Here is a 19,112-nt window from a genome sequence, read left to right as displayed (position 1 = left end):
AGTAGATGTCCATTTGTTGAAGAAAAAAAAACATTAAATATCCAATTCATTTTATTTAAAAGGCATATTATGAAAGTATTCTTATTTTTATTATTTCATACATTTTACAGTTGGCCAGGTGGACAACATGTCTCAGCAAGATGATGTTCAAGAAGGACCATCAACCAGCACAGATGTGCTCAGTTACACTGACATGTCTGTGTACATATAGCCCAAACCTGAACGCTCTGCTGTACCAAATTGTGAGAAAATGGAAAATCCAGAAAAAAGTATTTCCTATATTTAATACAAAATACATGTATTGTATTTTGTTACATTTTCTGGCACCAGTATTTTGTATTTTATTTTGATACATTTATTTGAGGGGTATTTTGTATTTTGTGTCAAAATACATTTTGATGTATCTTTGCCCATCTCTGATCATACTGTGAGAAGACTCTCTCCTGGCGTTTCCCCAAAGTGTGTCAAATCTAGGCTGCTAATGAGACAGACCTGTCCTCCGTGTGTGACAACAGCGCTGACCGGCCAATGTCTTGGTCCTCGTGCCCGTAGCTACCAAACGAAACGAATGATCACAACGATTTGCACCGTCTTCAGCACAGGCGGTCATGAAAAGGAGGAGATATTGCAGCGTTTGCAGTGGGTAAATGTATGGGTCACGATCCTGCTGTGTGAACATGACAAAGTAAAAAGCAATATTTTGGCACAAAAATGTAGGACTGACAACAGATTGTCCTGAGGTAGCAGCCTCAAAGAGACATGGCAATCGAGATTGAATTAGAAAAGTACCAAAAGCCGTGGAGGCACATCCTCAGCGTTCAGTTACTGCCAAACAGATTTGGGTGAAGATATTTTGGATTCGCTCTTGTGCTGCAGCAGCAAGTTATGTTAAAAGGTGCTGAATTTGAAATTCACAGCATATCGACTGCCTCCACGCGGCTCTCAACATGGCGATGGCTGAGGCAGCGGCTGGAAGCTCACGGCGCTAACAGTGCACGTGCATTAACAGGGACGTTAATGTCTTTAAGCAAAAGATGCACGGAAACCATTTCACCATTCAAAATAAAGAGTTATAATTAGTTTCTGAGAGCAGTTTGGGAAACATCTGAATGAGGTCACAGCTTTTGATGAATAGATTACCTGAAACGGGGATTAGCATTTTGCACCATTTTGTTGTTACCGGATGTTTTTATTTTCACCCGTGCGCTGTAAGAAAAACACGAAGCGAAAGCCAGACTTGTTTGACCTTCACATGAAATACCTGTTTATTTCATACGTTGTTCTCCTCACAGCGTCCCCGTCGGCCCGACCCCGAGAACTCAGACACTCCAAGGACACCTCAGCAACACTTGGGGAAGTTGCACCGCGATGAAAAATGAAAAGATGATTTCGTCCGTTCAGCCCACTCTGTTATGAGGAACACTTATTGCTGTATTTACACCAGAAAAAAAGCCTTATTTCAAAATCTCATTGCTTCTCCCACCTGAAAAATTGAATATTTTAACAGTGGCTTCAGGAGGCGGGAATATAAATTCCAGCACTACATACATCTTGAATGTTATTACGCCCTTCCCTTATATACTGTTTCTCAGGAAATGCATCAAACTCAAGAAACATAGCACTCCCTTCTCTGCATCTTATAAGGGTCAAGAGAAGAGAAGCTGCCGTTGAGGATTTTCGTAGAAGCTTTGAAACTGTAAAAAGAAAAAAAGGTTGTTGAGGTCGTGGTGGAGGCCTTTAAAAGGAAAAGGTGAGCGCCACGTTCATGATTCTCTAATCATCCTTTAATCATATTAGAGGGGATATAATCTCATTACAGACAGAATACACCGTTAAATCACTTATCTTGGCTCGGCGGTACGGGGTCGGATAGAGGATTCTTGACGCTTACGTCCGAGTGGGAGAAATAATAAGACGGGGCGGAGAAACACCTGCCATGAACTCCAATAGCCATTATCCCCAACCTTTAGAAAACCCCTCCGACGCACACACACACACACACACAAGCTGGATAATAGAAGTCAACCCCTCACCCCCTTCCAGACTCCAAAAGTCAAAAGGCAAGAGGACAGCTGACTGACAGACAACAGGGGGATTAGTCAGAACGAATCACATGCTTGCACGCACACACACACACACAGCCTGCCTCTCACTCTTTCGGTCGCTCAGTCCATCTCACACACACACTCTCTCGCTCTCACACACACACACTTTCTTCTCCTGATGCAGTATTAAGACAACGTTTCCTATATGATCACCTGCCTCCACATCAAACCCAGCCGGCGTCCCCTCACACACACACGCACACACACAGTCCATCTAAACGCAACCCAGAGAGGCTGGCAGAGTGCAGGCAGCGTAGAGAAGCAGTCTCCTCCAAGGCAACGTTGGCCGGGGAGACTGAGCAGAGAAAGAAACACTCCAGTCAGGAAGAAGACGGCGGAAGACAGAATGAAAGAAGTACATCAGTAAAAAGGAAAGAGGGCCAATGAGGGGACAAGGAAGAGGAGATCCCTGTTCATTGACTGAATAGCTAGAGCGCACTGAGGATTCACACAACAGAGGTTCATAAAGAAAGACAGCCAGCTAGAGGAACAGAGAGAAAGCTAGATGATGAAGCAGAACATCTGGGACGGATGTTACTCCAGCGCTCCAGTCCCCCCGCCCCCCCCCCTCTCTCTCTCTCTTGGGCTCATTCACTCCGTTTGGCAAAATGTCGTTGCGACAACACGAGGGCTGCGCATCCATCAAAGATGTACAATGCTTGCTGTAATTACCATAAAATACACACACACACGCGAGAGAGACGGAGCCCGCTGAATATTCAAAGAGAAAAGTTCAACAACAGTTGCTGCATCGTTTCGTCTTTTATTTCCTCTGATCACACAGTCACAAGCGTTGGTCTGGATGAATACTCAACACGCAGATAGTTACATTATTAACACAACTCAACCTCACACGAACAGATGCAAAGACGAAACAGATGGGTACATGTGTCTTTGTTTACTGGGATAGTGCATTAGGAGCAGGACAACAATCAATTATGGACAACAAAATAAGACTGACTTTTACTCGTAAAAATAGACTTTTATTTTCCTAACAGTGAGGTGAGAGGGGATGGGTCCAAGTGGCGGCTTGCTTTCTTCGTGGTTTTTGCCCTTCTAGTGGGCCAAACTCAGGCCTGCAGGGTCCTGTCAGTCCCTGCTCTTTCTCCAAAATGGCAGACTGTGTCCCTGCCTCGCTACACACTCACAGGAGAGATAGACAAAAGGTAAGAGAGGTGGAGAAGTGGGGGAAGAATGGAGGGGAAAACATGTCTATTTCTCTATCAGGGTGCTGTGCTCGGTGCCTGTTGTCTGGTCCGGGTTTGCTTCTCCACGCGGGTTCTGAGGGTGTGTGTCTTGGTGCTGACTCACTCCTTCCTCCACTCCGGTTTGGTCTGTTAGTCAGTCGGTCGATAATCTGTAATCCCAGACGATAAACTCTTCATTGCGCTCTCTTTCTTCCACTCGCTACCTTAACCCCCGGTCCTCAACTTGTTCTGCAGACAACAAAAAAAAGCAGAGAGAAAAGTGCATTAGAGAGATGGCGATAAAATGAAAATAGACAAACAAAAACAAAAGGAGAAAGATATTATGTCCCTCACAGGAGACAAGTCGGTCAGAGGAAGGCCTGGGAGTACAATAAAACGGTGGAGGATGGAGTGAGTTGCAGGAGAGGAGAGACGACCCGAGGGCAGTGGATTCCATGTAAGCGATAAGTGCAACCACAAATCCCCAGCACTCCCCGTCTGCCTGTCAATAACCATTTCAACCGTTCTATTGCAGCGGATGCCGCCGAACGAAAACCGCCTCAGAGAAGAAGAGCGAAAGAGAGCAAAGGGGGAGATGAAACCGGGGACATGAAGAAGAGGATGACGTAGACAGAAAGTAAGAAAGAAAAGATCTTCTTCTTCACTCACACACTTAATAATTGGGGCTTTGGACGAGATAGAGGAAGTTCATTGGGTAATAACTTGATGGAATCAAAAATAAAATATATTCTGAGACGAGTCGAAAAATATAGACGGCTCTTGATAAAGTATATTTTAATTCGTCCTATTTGGATTGAAATGTCAAAACGTAAGATGCTGTTAGAACAGTTCTATGAGCCAGCTCCCTTTTCATTTTGAACCGAGCAAATATAACACCCTCAGAAACCACAAACAGCGATCTCTCTTGGCCCTTTGAGAGCAAAAAGGAGACGGAAGGGTCAGTGTTAAAAAAAAGATAATAACAATGAAGTGGGGAAGGAAAAGATAGGGGGAAAGACGCGGCCATGCGGCGAGAATATGGAATGAGGAGGCAAGCAGTGGATGGAAAGATGGGCTTCCATGATAAACTCTTTCTCATAGAGGGAGAAAGAAAGGGAGACTTTATCTGTCCTTCGACTGCCTCTTCCTCACCGTTCACTATCGGGACCTGTTAAGTGCTCAATGCATTAGGAATGTGACCAGGGATGGAGGGATAGCAGACGGAAGGAGGGAAGGAGGGATGGTGGCAGAGCAAAAATAAAAGGGCACAAAAGAGAGCGAAAGTGGGTTTAAATGTTATCACTGACTGTGGCGATAAGAACGCTAATTATCAGTGACAAAGGCCGGCTGGGCTGACTCCAGTCGAGGGGTCAATATTGTAAAACTGAGATTTGGGGGATTGTTTTTTTTTTTTTTATCCCCAGCGAGACAGAATCTTGGACATCTTCCCCATCTACACCCATGGTGCCGCAGTATTAAGTGGACTTTAAGATTTGAAGGGGAAGGACAAAGAAGGGGAAAGAGATTTGAAAACGGCCCGACCTCTGCTATCGAGTGCCTTTGACAGAAAGAGGAGAGGAGAGGAGAGGAGAGGAGAGGAGAGGAGAGGAGAGGAGAGGAGAGGAGAGGAGAGGCGGCTGTTAGCGCAGTTTGGATCTTCTGACCTCCAGGAGGTCAAAGCCACGTCCTTTGACATTTGTTCTCAGTGCAGCTCCCTGCTTGGCTCTGATAAAGCGGTGTAAACACCCTAATCAGGAAGCTGCATCAGCTCACATCAATCCGACTTCTTTCCTTCCCCCCATATTTTGTCGGCTGTGTAATTCTGCATATTATTCCTTGAAAGCCTTATCACAGAACTGGTTCTTTTTTGTTTTTTTTGCACCAAATGGCTCTAAAAGCAAGTCTGATACAGATAAGCGCAGACGAACAGGAGTGTGCTGCGATTGCCGCAGGGCGATAAACACAAGCGGATTAACATATCGTCTCAGGCTGGCTTCCAAACTATTTACAAGATCACAACAGCATCCGGCCTGTGAACGTACCCTTTGCTTGCATCTCGACGAGTCTACAGGTAGCCGTCTTAAACGCACGCGCGATGAATAAAACATCGTGCAATTTACATGATCTATAGCGTAAAAATCTGCAGCCTGCATCTGACTTTTAGATCTAATACCAAATACTCACGAGAGTGAGCGAGAGACACAAAACTCAGTTTCCTTCATTTCCGGCAAAACAATGCAATTGTATAAAAAAAAAATTAAAATAAATAAATCGAATAGAAAAGCTCTATGAATGCAAATTGAGCTTTTTTTTGGAAGCCAAGCGATGTTACATATTGCAAAGTGAGAGAGGTGGAATCAAGTTAATATGAAGCTGAGTGACATTACTATTACCATACAGTGTGCGACCGTGGGAGTCAGATGGCGGGAAAACATTTGCACTTGGCAATGGAAGGAGAGAGCACGGAGAGGACAACGGTACCCAACTAGCAGCAGCACTACTCCCCTGGTCTTATTACATTAAAACACACACAGAGACAGTCAGGGGAACGCCTGTGTCAGCAGGTATTATGGAAATAGGCCGTAAGGTTTAAACAGGCTATTTAGAGCGAGCTTTATTTTAGCTTTAGAGCCAGTAGCCCGGTGGAAATCCTATTCTCCTGTCTAAAAGCCAGGAGCCAGCACATGTAAATGGATGCTGGAGCGTATGTTACATTCATTAATTTAGACGTTTAAAAAGGGGAATGGCTGCTAAAGTGTAGCTACCATACACACACGTCTATGAGCCCAAAATGACGTATTGTGTAGCGAACACACACATGGGGCTACTTTGTAATGCACACATCAATTCAAATGAAAGCTACACCGCAGGATTGGGAGGCGCTACAACTTACATATCGTCCGTCCACGAGGCTGCGTGCACACACTTGCGATTCTTTTCAGAGAGGGGAAGAACAACATTATTCATGAGGGATTTCACACAAATTCAGTTTTACGTATTTCCGCAAAGGGTACAAGTTGCACGCGATGAAAAGCTCATTCATTTCACTCAACAAGCATGCAAAGAACACATAAACATAACTTAGCAGATGCAAAAGATGCTGGCGTAGCGTGTCAAATGACGTTTGCGCGAGATTCGACAACCGATGAGTTGGGTAAACAGGCACCTGTTTGGTGTTGTTGACACACTGTAGGTAGAGGGCCGCTATGTTGGAGCAGTTCAGGGTTTTTCCGACGTTGTCCTTGTAGCATGCGAGGATCTGGCCCTGCAGGTCTGCACACACAGGATACGCCTCGTACCGCCTGCGGGTGGGGTGGGGGTGGGGGGGGGGGTGAGAAGGGGAGAGGAAAAATATGGTGTTCAAATTGAGGCACGGGTGGAGCCTGAGAAAAAGTGTGATGGGATGAGAGTTGAGGGGAAGGATTTAAAGCGTGGACAGAAAATGAAGGAAACATGGAGAATGTGTAAGGATGTGCAAAGCAGAGGGATTGACCGAATGAGTATGAGCTGTACAGACTGTTAATTGGTTTGCAAGGAGAGCGTGATGTATCTCACTGCATTGTTAGAGCCCACTGAGCTATACAGCGGTCTATAGTGTGTACGCCCCTCTGCCTCTTCTCTTGCTACTGCCATTCTGGTCCCGAACACCTGACGATCAACATCACTGTATCTGCCGTAAAGAAGGTTAAAAGGGCCAATCCAGCCAAACCATGCAGACGTGATTAGTACATCGACGGAGAGGTCAGAGGGCTTTCTAAAAACGGACAATAGCAGGTGTCAAATAGAGCTCCTCACAATGGCTTCATCCCCTGAAAAGGAAAAGATGCATCAGTGCTATGGGACCGCATGGAAGAGAAGCCAACTCGGCAAATCAATGCGTAATGCAGAGTAAACAAGAAAACAGCACTGGTTTAATCTCGACAAGCAATGAGGCGTAGTTGTTACAGCGCGATGATGATAATGATGATGAGGTTGAAATTACCGGCGAGCTAAGTGTACTTTCTTTTAAATTAGTCTCTGTTCTTATGTCTTACCACTAGAACACAATTGCAAAAGACCTCACGGAGAAGAGTATCGATCACTCCACTGGATGGTAGTGAGTCCATCCATTGATTCACCCTGAAAGAGTCAACCGTAAACAACCTGCGTAGCTGTCACCTTGGAGTGGCCTAGTTGGCAAATCCAATCCTTTCGCATCCGCCAGGAGGTTGCTGCTGCTGTTGTTGTTGTAGTAGAGTAGACTGTGAATGCAAATATGCCTGGTTATGGGCGACACACCACTAGCTTAGCACGGCCACGTCTGTCCTTGAAGTCTGCTACGGCTTTAGTGCTGCCGTCTTAGCCGGTATGATCCAGATGCTAGCACTTCTAATAGTAGCTGCTACGCTAACTTTAAGTGCATTTAAATGGGACTTTTAATGCGAGATGTATGCAAGTGTTGGATCCTCTCCGAGCGGTGGGACGTACCGCCAGCGCTGGGGCCTTGCCCAATGTTAACTGCTTTTGTCCGTCTCCTCACACCCCCCATAAAAATCCATAACGACGACACATGTGCATGCTAGGGCTATTATGCTAATGGCGGTGTCATCGTTTTGCTCACACCAGTGCTCAGGACACCCCATCTGCCTCGCTAAGCGGCTCGCATGGGTGTGAAAGAGATTGTGCCCGTCAGCAACTCTGGAAAGGAATACTTAAGGGGGGGGGGGGGGGGGGGGGGGTGAAGCCGAGCCCCTGGAGTCAGAATCAGATGTTTGATTTGCCCCCCGGAGTGAGACATTACCCTCCCGTCGGATACAAAGCAGGGGGATTTGGTCGCATGGGTCATTACCCAGGGTGCAGTGCAGCAGGAGGCTGGGTGCAGCGTGCGCAATGTGTACACGTGTGCATCGCCACATGGTCATATCTGTCGGGGAAGCCGGGAAAAAATCTATTGTCCTTGTAAGTGCAGGTCGGTGAGAGTTTGTGAACGCGAGAGGTGCTCTCCTTCAACAGTAGTGTGATTAATCAATGCAGTCCATCAATCACCATCAGAAGCAGAGCTCTGAGGCCAAACAGGGCAGCAAATGTTATATCTAAAGCTAGTGAGGGATACTGCGAAGGAAGGAAAATAGTCAATTTGGACACACTTCTTTGCTTTCTTGCCTAGTGAAGCTCGCTATCTCCCTCATGTCTGTACGGTAAATATGAAGCTACATCCAGTTAGCTTATCTTAGCCAGAGACTGGGAGCAGGTCCGGTGGCTTCCTTGAGCTGCATTGCTAATTAGAGAGGAGGACAACTTTGTCACCTTTGGAGCCATAAATAATAGGACCGGCCTGTCGTAACTTCAATACTCACTGCACAGACATGAGCGTGGTATCAATCTTCTCATCTGACTCTCGGCAAGGAAGCGAATGCGCGCATTTCCCAAAATGTGGAACCCATTCCCCTCAGGTTTTTGGTCGATTCCACGGTAGGCGTTATCACTTTGAGCGCACACCGGAACGCTACGCTGCTGCATGTGGAGGAGGTTCTGCATTTGCGGATCCATTGGGGAGAAATTCAAGTAATTTGCTGGGAGGCATGACAAGGCCATTGCTCTGCGTCAGGGTGCTGAACGATGACAGCGGCGCTCGCAGAAATCACTGCCATCCCATTCCTATGGATCCCGGCGCTCATTTATTACAGCGCCTATGGGCATCTACAGGGACGAGAGGAGCCACACACACACACTAATTACTTTTTTTTTTTAAGTGTTTGCGTTAATACCAGGTGCATCCTGCTGATACAAACCACGGTGTTTATCACCAGTAATGGCCTCAGAGAGAGCGAGAGCGCTAGAGCGAGAGCGAGGAGGAGAGGGAAATAAAGAGGATGAGGGGGAGAGGGGTGTGGAAATGAAGAGCATTTCTTGATGAGGAACTAGACGGTGGTACTTTCATTTTTTTGCTTGCTCTCTGGTTCTCTCCGTGGGGAAGGGGCTGAGACAGTGGTTGAGTTTATCACGGAGACAATAACACTGTCACACACACTCGGTGGCGGCACGCTGCATCCTCCATCATCTATCATTAAGATTAACATAACGTTCCTGCAGCCGCAGAGCCGGTCGGGAAAGACTACACCCCTCCCTCCCTCCTCGGTTTCACATTAGCAGCCCTCATGTCATTTACTATATAGCGTGGCTGCTGTAGTGATATGCGGCCGGGTGAGCAGATGCAAAAACGGTCAACATGTCATATCGTGAATACGCTACAAACCATAACCAAGAGAAGATTACCTCGAACACACTTGTGGTCATTTCAAAGTTCAGTTCAGGTGTTTTTTTGGTTTGTTATTTGCGCAAGGTAATCGCTAAATTCTTTCAGGCTAGTTATGGAAATACATTCAGGTGTTGTACTCAAGTTTTAGGCGAGCTTGGGGAGATTTTGATCCTTTTTTAAAATTTTTATTACAGAGCACTTACAACACCTCCCTACGGAGCGATATTCTTCATGCTAATTCAGACCTAGGTATAGCTATTATCAGGAGTAAACCACTGCAAAGCGTAAACACGTTCCATTCCGTCACTGTGCGAGTCACAGGGTGTGATTACGAATATAGTCAAAAGCATGCGACTGATCCAGATCCAACGTAACCTGAGCCGTGAGGCACTTATAAACATAGAGACCGTATCACACTCCCAAAAGCAAAATCTCTTCAAAGCTATGTTTGAATGGAAATGAAACAGACATACAGCGGCACTGTGACATGTGGCACCGGTTTGGTAATATTTAGGTTTTGGTGAACAGGACGTGATGTATTTGGGACACGGAGCTCTTTGTATTGGCCAGTGGTTCCCAAACCCTTCTGCTTCTGACCTCCTTTTATGAAGCAATGTCTACTTATCATAGCGTGCGTGTCCATGAATAGCAATTTCACCTCTCAGACTGTTGAATTTGAATTTTTTTGAGAGGGTTGAGGATGTAAAACTATGCAAAATGCTTCAGAGTTTTAGCTGAATCTCATTGCCGACTATGTGATACAAGTCTTGATGACAGTGCTGCTCTCGTATAGATTATTCTACAGGTTATAAAAACAGCCATTGGTAATAAATGCCCTCGCCTGTTTTTTTTTTTGTACTATCTCTATCCTTCAACCCCCAGAGGTTCATGGGATATTTAATAAAACTGCATGTGGGGGGGAGCCTCTGAAAACAAATAGAGACATCTCGCCATGTTGGTTATTATTTGCACTATACTCGTGTGTGCATGTGTGTGTGCTGCACCCCAGAGACAGTAAATCTAAACAGTCATATAGGGGTCTCGCCTCGTGCCATCAGTAGTAAAGGTCTCTATAACAACACCTTATCCACCCCACCTCACACACACACACACACACACACACACACACACACACAGTCCCTATTGCTTTGATCCAATGATAGGAATGAAACGGTGGAGTAAGGCCGGCTTTTAGACATCTACATTACAGTTTCTCTGCTCTGCGTCATAAATCACAAAGCGAAGGAAGAAAGAGACAAAAAGAGAGAATAGAAAAAGGACAGAGGAGAGGGACTCCATTAAGAAACTGCAACAGAGATGGACAATGTGTGTTTGTGAGGGCAGAAAATAAAAGTGTAGAGAAGAAGAGACGGGAGATGTGGGAGAAGCAGAGGAAGAGCCTCCACAAACTGCTGCTGGAACGCTCCGCTCACTTCCTTTGTAAAGTTTTCCTTTAGGAGAGAGAACCGAAAAGGAGGTTGAGAGGAGGGGCAGGAACGATACGAGAGGGTGAACGTGTCCCATTGAACATGTAATAAGGCAGAACAGATTACCTGCTCTCTCTCTCTCTCGCTGTCCGTCTCCCTCCTCAAGGTGTCCTTATATCATTTAATACATTCTCTTCTTTCAAGCCCCCCCCCTGCTGCACAAGTCAGCACAATTCCCATGGAGAGGACATATTCCGATGGGTTTATAGCTGCGGCTACATTCTTCAAAGAACATATTGATTGCCAGTAGGACGCATTGAGATCGATGTTGGGCTTTTCATACAATATGCATGCGTTATGCCAGCAGACTGAGCGGGGAGCGGTGTCAAACCAACGTATATTGACCATGACTACCATCTGCTGTAACAATGTCGAGCTAGTGCACTAAAATGACATTCATAGATCTCCGTTAAGGGTGCAACATGCTTCAATAGTGTGAGACACGTCTGGGAAGATGTGCGTTCATCCGTCATAATTTGAGGTGCATTAAAACTCAGAACAAAGACAAAGACGCACAGACGAGTGACCACAGTGAACAGGCAGACGTACAGACAAAACGGACATCGTCCATTCCCCGGGTATCAACCGCCCCCTGCCAAAATAACTATTGATTGCACAAACCGGCTCCAGAGGATTGCTGTTCAACTTTTCACTCCAACCGCAAGAGCTTACAGCTTTCTTCCAACAACATAATGACACAACAAGCAGTGGATGGCCAATAAATATTGTAATCGCTGCAAACAGCTTAAGAAATTAACATAAGATAAACTTAATTACCACCTCGCGGTTGTACGCCTCAACCAACCAGTCAAGTTGCAGTTTTTATTCATGTCTGTCCAAATTGTCGAAACGTCATCATCTGATCCTACCCTATAGCTTGTGTTACGGGCAAAAACCGATCAGTTCGTCCTCGACGTTTGTGCCAAATTTGAAGAAATTCCCTTCAGGCGTTCCTGAGATATGTCGCTCATGAGAATGGTTCGTCGGGACGGGCAGACAGACGCACGGACGTACAACCCTCAAAACATAAAGGCCATGTCTGTCGCCGGGGCGGAAGCATAATGAAAGTGATATGAATGTGTTTCCATCATTGGTGTTCAAACAATACGATCGAGTTTGGTACCACTACCCAAACCAGACTTGTTTTTGATACGTTAAGAAAGGAGCAGGTTGGTGGTTTCATGACACCAAAATAATTCTGTTGATCAAAGAATAAGTAAAAAAAGACACAAAAAAGGTTCTATACCCTTCTGTATTTTCTCTACACTACAGAGCTTTTGTGAGAGACGAAGGATTTAAAATGCATTCATCTTTAACAAAAAGTAAGAAAGCCATTGCCCAATCTCTGGCTCGTTCTTTCTCCTACATACATCTACAACACTTACTGTAGCTCCAGCGACAGTATGGATTACACTCGGCTGCCACCAGATTGAGTTCCAAATCACCACGTTCTCTATTTATCATCATTTGGGTCCACTTAGGGGTTAATAGGGTTAAGGGGCGGCTGCTGGTTCCCCCTTAAGAAGCCCTCGTGTTCTCTCTAGTTAAGGCAGGCGTCAGTACCAAGGGGGGGGGGGGGGGCAAATAAATACAAATGATCCAGTTAAGGAGAAAAATGACACACATTTCACTCACGCTGCTTTTTAAAAGCAGACCTGAGTGACCCCCTGCAGTGAAATCCATCAGCATGGATAAGAGATTAAATAAGAAAGAGAGAGGGGAAGGAACAGAGACGGACTCAAGAAAAGCAGGAGGGATGAAAGACGACTCAAGAATGGAGAAAGAGAGAGAGTGTGTCTGGGTGAGCGAGGGAGGCGAAAGCTGACGATAACAAAGAGGGAGCGAGTGAGAGAGATTTGAATGAAGACAGAAAACACTGTGCGTAAGTGAGCAGCGAGGGGGGAGACAAAGAAGGATGAGCGGGTGAGAGGAAAAAGAAAAGGAGCGTTGGTCCTTTCCGACTTCAGAGTCTGGTCTCTGGCCTCAAGCGGGAAGAAGACGACGAACACGTTGGGAGAAACATATCGAGACATACAGTGAAACCGCGAGGTTCATCCAACGTTGATTGGTTGGTAAATATGCGGTGCACATTTACCGGATATACAAGCAACGCTACCTGTCGCATCTTTTCTGCTCCATCATTCATGTCACCGGGCTGCTCGCTAAATGAAAAAAAAAAGCCCCCAAGAATATAGAAAAGCAATAAAAAGCCGCGAGTGGGCTTCTCAACCATTTCCAATGCAGCAGAGTCCCTAAATCAGCCACTAAAAAAGGTGTGAACGTGCATCGGGTGTGTGTGTGTGCGCGCCCATGCAGGTTCCCCCAGAAGTGTCTGCTTTTTACAGCCGGCACGGCGAAGCTCTTAAGGCCGAAAGAAGAGCTTTTAAAGCAGTTATTGACTTCTGTCTCCTCAGCTGACCACCATCTTGTCCCTGCACCCCGGGTTGCCTAGCAACAGATCCGCGGTTAACCCTCACCTGACAGACGGGTCGGAGCTGCTCAGCCGAATACTACGACTACTACTTCAGAGAGAAACACACCTCTACCACTAAAGTCCTTTGCAATAACTTTCCTGCTGATTGAATTCCTGTCATTTCTTTTTTGTAATTAAAAGTGCTGCTTGGGCAATAAATCACCACTTCATTAATTTTGGGACGTCAGTATTATTAATTTTAACAGACAGGAGCACTGCCAAAAACAGCCTCAACACCGTATTTACATTCTGTCGCAGCGGGGCGGCTTCAGCAGGGAACCTGCTGGATTTTCTCCGGCGTATTTATCCTCTTCAGCAATGTGAAAGATAAAACCGACGCAATAGTCCTGCAATGCTTTTGTTGGGCTCTGACCATGTGGCTTAAACACGTGCTGTGGACAAAGAAAATCAGGCCTTAACTTTTTCAAGCAAAGGTCTCATCCTGATTTGTAGTTGATAGAGCAAAGGGATTTCACACTAAGGTGTGAATTCCCCCCCCCCCCCAAATAACCATGGTAACCGCGGCAATCTCATTGGCCGAGAGCCAAGAGACCCGAGGACCCCTGTGGTTCAGCCGATGTTCTATAAAACTCTCTGCTGCCCCCACCTCAAAGCTTTTCCCCTTCGACCTCGGTTGAGTTAGGAAGCACGCAACCGCTCTTCACCCGGACCTTCGTCCTGGACGCATGAAGACACCTCGGCCTCTCCTCCCCCCTCCAGCACGCACGAGGCCACGGGGAAACAACGGCCCTTCTCCCCTCATCAAACCCTGACAAGCCATTTCGCTGGACGAAACAGCCCGCGATCACGAATCTGCTTCAGCGATCCGTTCAGTGCTTCCTGCTCCTTTTCCTTTTTGCGCACACCCCGGCAGGAAGACGTCTAGACCTCTCCTGACCGATGATTACCGGGAGACCTACGTACCACGTCGTCTCAACCGAAGTTAGGTCATCCTCCCTGAAGCGAGGATTGACCACGTCTGCGTTTCGCTCCAGAACGAGCTCACGCCACGACGGGCCGAAACAGCGCCAGCTCAAACGCCGCGCTGAGAAGCCGCCCCCCCCCCCCCCCTTCCTCTCGAAGAAAAAGGACAGCTTTGCCACGAACACTTCCAAGTTGCAACGAAGCATCTACAAGTAAGATTCTTGGCATTTGGGCATAGCTTAGCTTAAATTAACTTAAGTTTAATTCAGGCCATTCATTTATATGTTGATATTCCCGTGTTTTTGTGTGTTTAAGACTGTCGCGTGATATTGAGGTATTACGCAATCATTACGGAGCAGAGAAGCTCCGCTGTATGTGTGTATCAACTATGACTGTTCGCTTGGGATTTATTTGATTTCTTTTCATTGGTTTTACTACACTTCGTGTAGTATTCTCTGCTCATTAAATCAGCTCTGTGAGTGAAGTGTGGAATCTCGGCTATTGTACATAACTGCTGGCAGTTCTACCGACAACGGCACGTTATGTACGATACGCCAGACACCCCCATTATCACTACAACGCGGACCGCACGCAGAAGTCTGATCCATGAGCCCCCACCTTTTTTCTCTTTCCTCCTTTCACGAAACACACATACACATAGCTCCTAGCTCTACCCCTGGGGAACCTCGTTCAAACGAGCGCCTCCCACACGTGCTGCATCGGCACACGTGAATTACTTACAGCAGCCTAACTGCCATTTTGTCCGAGTTACTCGACTCCGCCATCTTTGTAGTTTTTAGCTGTAGTTCTTAAGGCCCCTCCCCTTTGGCCAGCGTCACTCGACGCCGCCATCTTTGTAGTCTTTAGCGTAGCTGTAAGACTCCTTCCTGTTCACCCACAGACCCACACACACACATACACACGCACACACAGACATACACTCTCATCCATTTTATTCATTCTTTAGTTTAGGCATATAAAATTGTATGATAACGTTTGTTGGTTGCAATATTAATTGATTTGATCATTTATTATTTTGATTCAATAAACTCTGTTATACTTTCAGGAGCAGTCGTCTGTGATTACTTGTGCATATGTATTTGATAAGACTGTATGTAGTAGCCTGTGCTCGAACTTAAAACCTTCACTGTCACTGAATGTATAGTCATACGCAGACTATTGACATTATGAGTGACTACTAATTATGAGACTTAGTTTTATCGTTTGGTTATTGGTCCCTGTTCGCAGGGTGGTGCCCCGTTTATATTAATAATCATTAATAATTGTTACATACATCAATAATCCTATTGATGTCAAGAATTCAGTTTCTTAAATGCTGATAACCCAAACACGCTCCCTTAGATCCCAACATAATGGTGCCCCGTGTGAGGCTACGTTATTCCAGTTTTGTTACAGTATATATGCACATTAATCCATAATTATTTTTGAATAATTAATTTTCCAAAAAAATATTTTTTTCGAAAAATTATTTTTCTTCTTCTTTTGAATGATCCAAATTCCTGAACCTTATTTCCCAAAATAGGTAGGCTTTGATCTTCAAAATATTGTCTTATTGTAATTAAATTTTTGATTTTAAATTTTGATTTTTAATCTTAATCTTTAATTCCCTTCTCGAAATTTTATTTCGTTTCCAGGTTTAATTATTCGTTTCATTTCTTAAAACTAACAGCCAGCTGTGTAGTAGATTTGATCGTTTATTTGTAATACCTTGCTTGCTTTCTTAAATCCCTCAAAGAAGTTACACACAGCTGTCACAGGCCCAAAGTGCTAAACCACATTAGCATTTTCGCACCTCTGGCTGCAAAGCAGTAGTGATACCTCAGAGCAGCAACAGTAGAAACGTAAGTCACAGAGCTAGACATTTCACTGTGCGCCTGCATGAACCGTAACACTAACAGTAATTAACACCTAACAGTAGAAATCCTAAGTTACAGAACTAGACATTTCACTGAGAACCGTAAACACTAACAGTTTCCGTTCTAACACTAGGGAATTAACAACCATTGGGAGTCGCACTCATTAGAGAGAATGAGCAACGAGAAATTCCCCATTCCTGGAGCTGTAGCTCCAGAAGACACCGCATTACGAGATGCGGTGGCTGATGTCCTCGGACTCACAGCAAAGGAAAGAGAGTACTTTGCAAAATACACTGCTGTCCTATGCGACGAGCAATTAGAGCAGCTGGTGGCTTATGTAAATAACCCAGCAGGTAACAGAGAGCGCCTGATTCAGGACGTAATCGGCGAAATACTGCTCATCTATCATCAGAAAATGCAGCTGCAAGCTGCCCGAACCCGGGCACAGAGCGACGAGCAGCAACGCGAGATCTGGACACTCCGAACAGAGGTTCAGGAGTTGTCACGTGACTGTAGAGCCCTACAGTCAGAAAATAGTAGCCTGCGCAGTGACCTCAGAGAGGTCAACCTAAAACTCTCTAAAGCATCAGAGAGTGATGACAAACTGAAAGCGCTTCAAGGTGTTCCAGCAACCCCGGTAGGTACTGCTACCCCCTACCGAGCCTTTCAGCCCAGTCATGTCTTGGTCTCGGCTCCCTCATTCCCCGAGACCCGAACCACCTTGCATTTCTTGAAAGCGACATCCCCAACCAGGAGTAGAGAGGACCAACACCAGGTCCTAGTCGGCCCAGGTGGCTTCAAAACCACCTCAGGCGAACGCAATCCTCCACGCAGTTCACGCGCGCGACAAGAACTGACCCCATCCCCTTCAGGGAGGGAGGATGATAGTCGTTACCACCATCGCGAGTATGGAGACTCGGACGGCCCAGGCCCCATCAACCTTGGAGGCCTGCGTACTCGACAGATTGAGTCTCTGGCAAAAGACGTAGAGCGCTTCAATCCCGATAATCACGACTCGAGCATCGATGACTACCTAAGGGAGATCGATCGCTGCCTCCTCGACCTATCGCGCCCCTCATCGCGCGAAAAGCTAAAGCTAGTGTGGAAAACCACTGCGCGAAGCGTCCACGCTTTCGTGGAAACGCTCCAGCCGAGCATCCGCGACTGCTATTCATCCCTTTGTCACGCCCTTAGGGAGGAGTACTCCCTGTACACCGACCCAGCTTCTGCCACCCTCGGCGCCTTTGCCATTTCCCAGGAAAGGCTAGAGTCTCCGAGAGACTACTTCAGGCGCTTGAGATCTGCGTACTTCCAAGGACGTAACGCCCCAGGTCTAGAAGAAGACCATGCCTTCAAGTCGCTATTCTTGCACAATCTCCACGACAACGTGAGATACGATGTTACTATGCACCGCAGAACGAGTAACCTCACCATGCCAGAGATTAGGAAATACGCGCAACTTGCATGGGAGACACGCGGACGGCCGACAAATCGGTACGAAGACACCGCCATAGTCTTAGGCATCCAACAGTCGAGCGACTCCGACCTAGCGTCGGAAGACGACGAGAGGACTTGGCCTAGCGAGCCCTGGTCACCCCCGAGGAACAAACGACCCTGGCGGTCGAAAGACCAACGGAACCAGGGGGGTGAAAGACGCCCTCAAGGGCAACCCATCAGGTAACGCTGACTCGCAGCCCACCTGACTCAGCCAAGTGACCTTTCCCCCTGCTGCCAAGTCGACATGGTAAGGGGGGGGGAAGAGAACTCAGCACACTTCCGGAAACGACCACTCCCATTTTCGCACCTCGTTCTTCAACCTTCTTGGGCGACCTTGTTCGCAAAGGCAATGCCCGTTATGTATATATCTATACATATTCTTCAGTCTTACTGGGGGGTCATAACACTCTTGCTCTACCCGACTCCGGGTCAGAAACGAGCCTCATGTGTTCCCCCACCTTTTCGCATACACCTCTAGGGTGCCACAACCTTAGAGGCCCTTTCGAGCACCCTAGCTCGTAAGATCTTTCGTCAACTAAGCCTTCTTCTCCTGCTCTGTCAGCAGGATCCACCTCCAGCTTGTTCCACGAAGCCACCGCCTTCTTTCAGCCGAGTCATCGGCCGGGCCTGTCAAGTCGCCAGTGCCGTAGGTAACTGAACTTGACCTGTGCGCCGGACCTGTCTCCATCTCTAATTAGGAGGGTGGGGGGAGGGAGATATCACCAGCCCGCCATGACACACTCCAGAGTGAAACTGTTCGCGACATTTCCCTGAGTGCTGACGGTAACGTGGGGATATCCGCCCTCGCCACTTGAACAGCGCGAGGGGGGTGGGATCTCTGACAACAGAAACTTAGAGAGATGTACTTCACAGGAAGTACACTCTAATCTCGCCAGTGCCGAAACCAACCGGCAAAATGGCAGCTTACTATTGACTACTGACGTTTAACTGCATGCTTCAACTCACCCTGTAGACATGCACTAACCGCTAACACAGCCTACTTCAACCAGAACAGTTGCATGACCTGACAAACCATTGTGACTGTAAACTGATGCTCCACTCTCATAGAGAACCCTTTGCATGCTTTATAGACTCTACCAGAAGTAACCAGAGAAGACATAACCTCTGCCGTAGCAGTCAGATTTAATCCAGGACCTCATCCGAGAAGGCTCAGCTGTCAACAGCTGGAGCAGCGAGAGACCAGCCTAGCTAGTCACACTAGCCGTGCTAAGAAATCTGTAAATCTGCTACCACTACTGTTATGCAACCCTCACAGGTACCTCTGGCCTATAGTCTTGGCAACGCAACTCCAATATCGATAGAT

At 46.6% G+C, this 19,112-nt stretch overlaps 1 protein-coding gene across 6 annotated transcripts in view; it reads right to left on the bottom strand.

Moving 5' to 3' along the window:
* Positions 1–2,988: 2,988 nt before the first annotated feature.
* The window catches only part of chchd3a (coiled-coil-helix-coiled-coil-helix domain containing 3a), a 65,358-nt gene continuing 49,234 nt past the window's right edge, over positions 2,989–19,112 (bottom strand). For 4 of the 6 annotated variants that reach the window (XM_079294365.1, XM_079294367.1, XM_079294368.1 and 1 more), the window contains 3 exons: positions 6,459–6,594; positions 6,186–6,226; positions 2,989–3,541 (listed from right to left, as the gene is read on the bottom strand). In XM_079294365.1, the coding sequence (XP_079150491.1) occupies positions 3,532–3,541; positions 6,186–6,226; positions 6,459–6,594 (187 nt within the window). In that variant the 3' untranslated portion in view covers positions 2,989–3,531. The remainder of the gene's footprint in view (positions 3,542–6,185; positions 6,227–6,458; positions 6,595–19,112) is intronic. The other 2 variants (XM_079294366.1, XM_079294370.1) reach the window with 1 other exon arrangement.

This window comes from Melanostigma gelatinosum (assembly GCF_949748355.1).
Source record: "Melanostigma gelatinosum genome assembly, chromosome: 22".
Taxonomy (NCBI): Eukaryota; Metazoa; Chordata; class Actinopteri; order Perciformes; family Zoarcidae; genus Melanostigma; species Melanostigma gelatinosum.
Note: the sequence above shows the minus strand (reverse complement) of the source record. Positions and strands in the feature narration are given on the sequence as shown.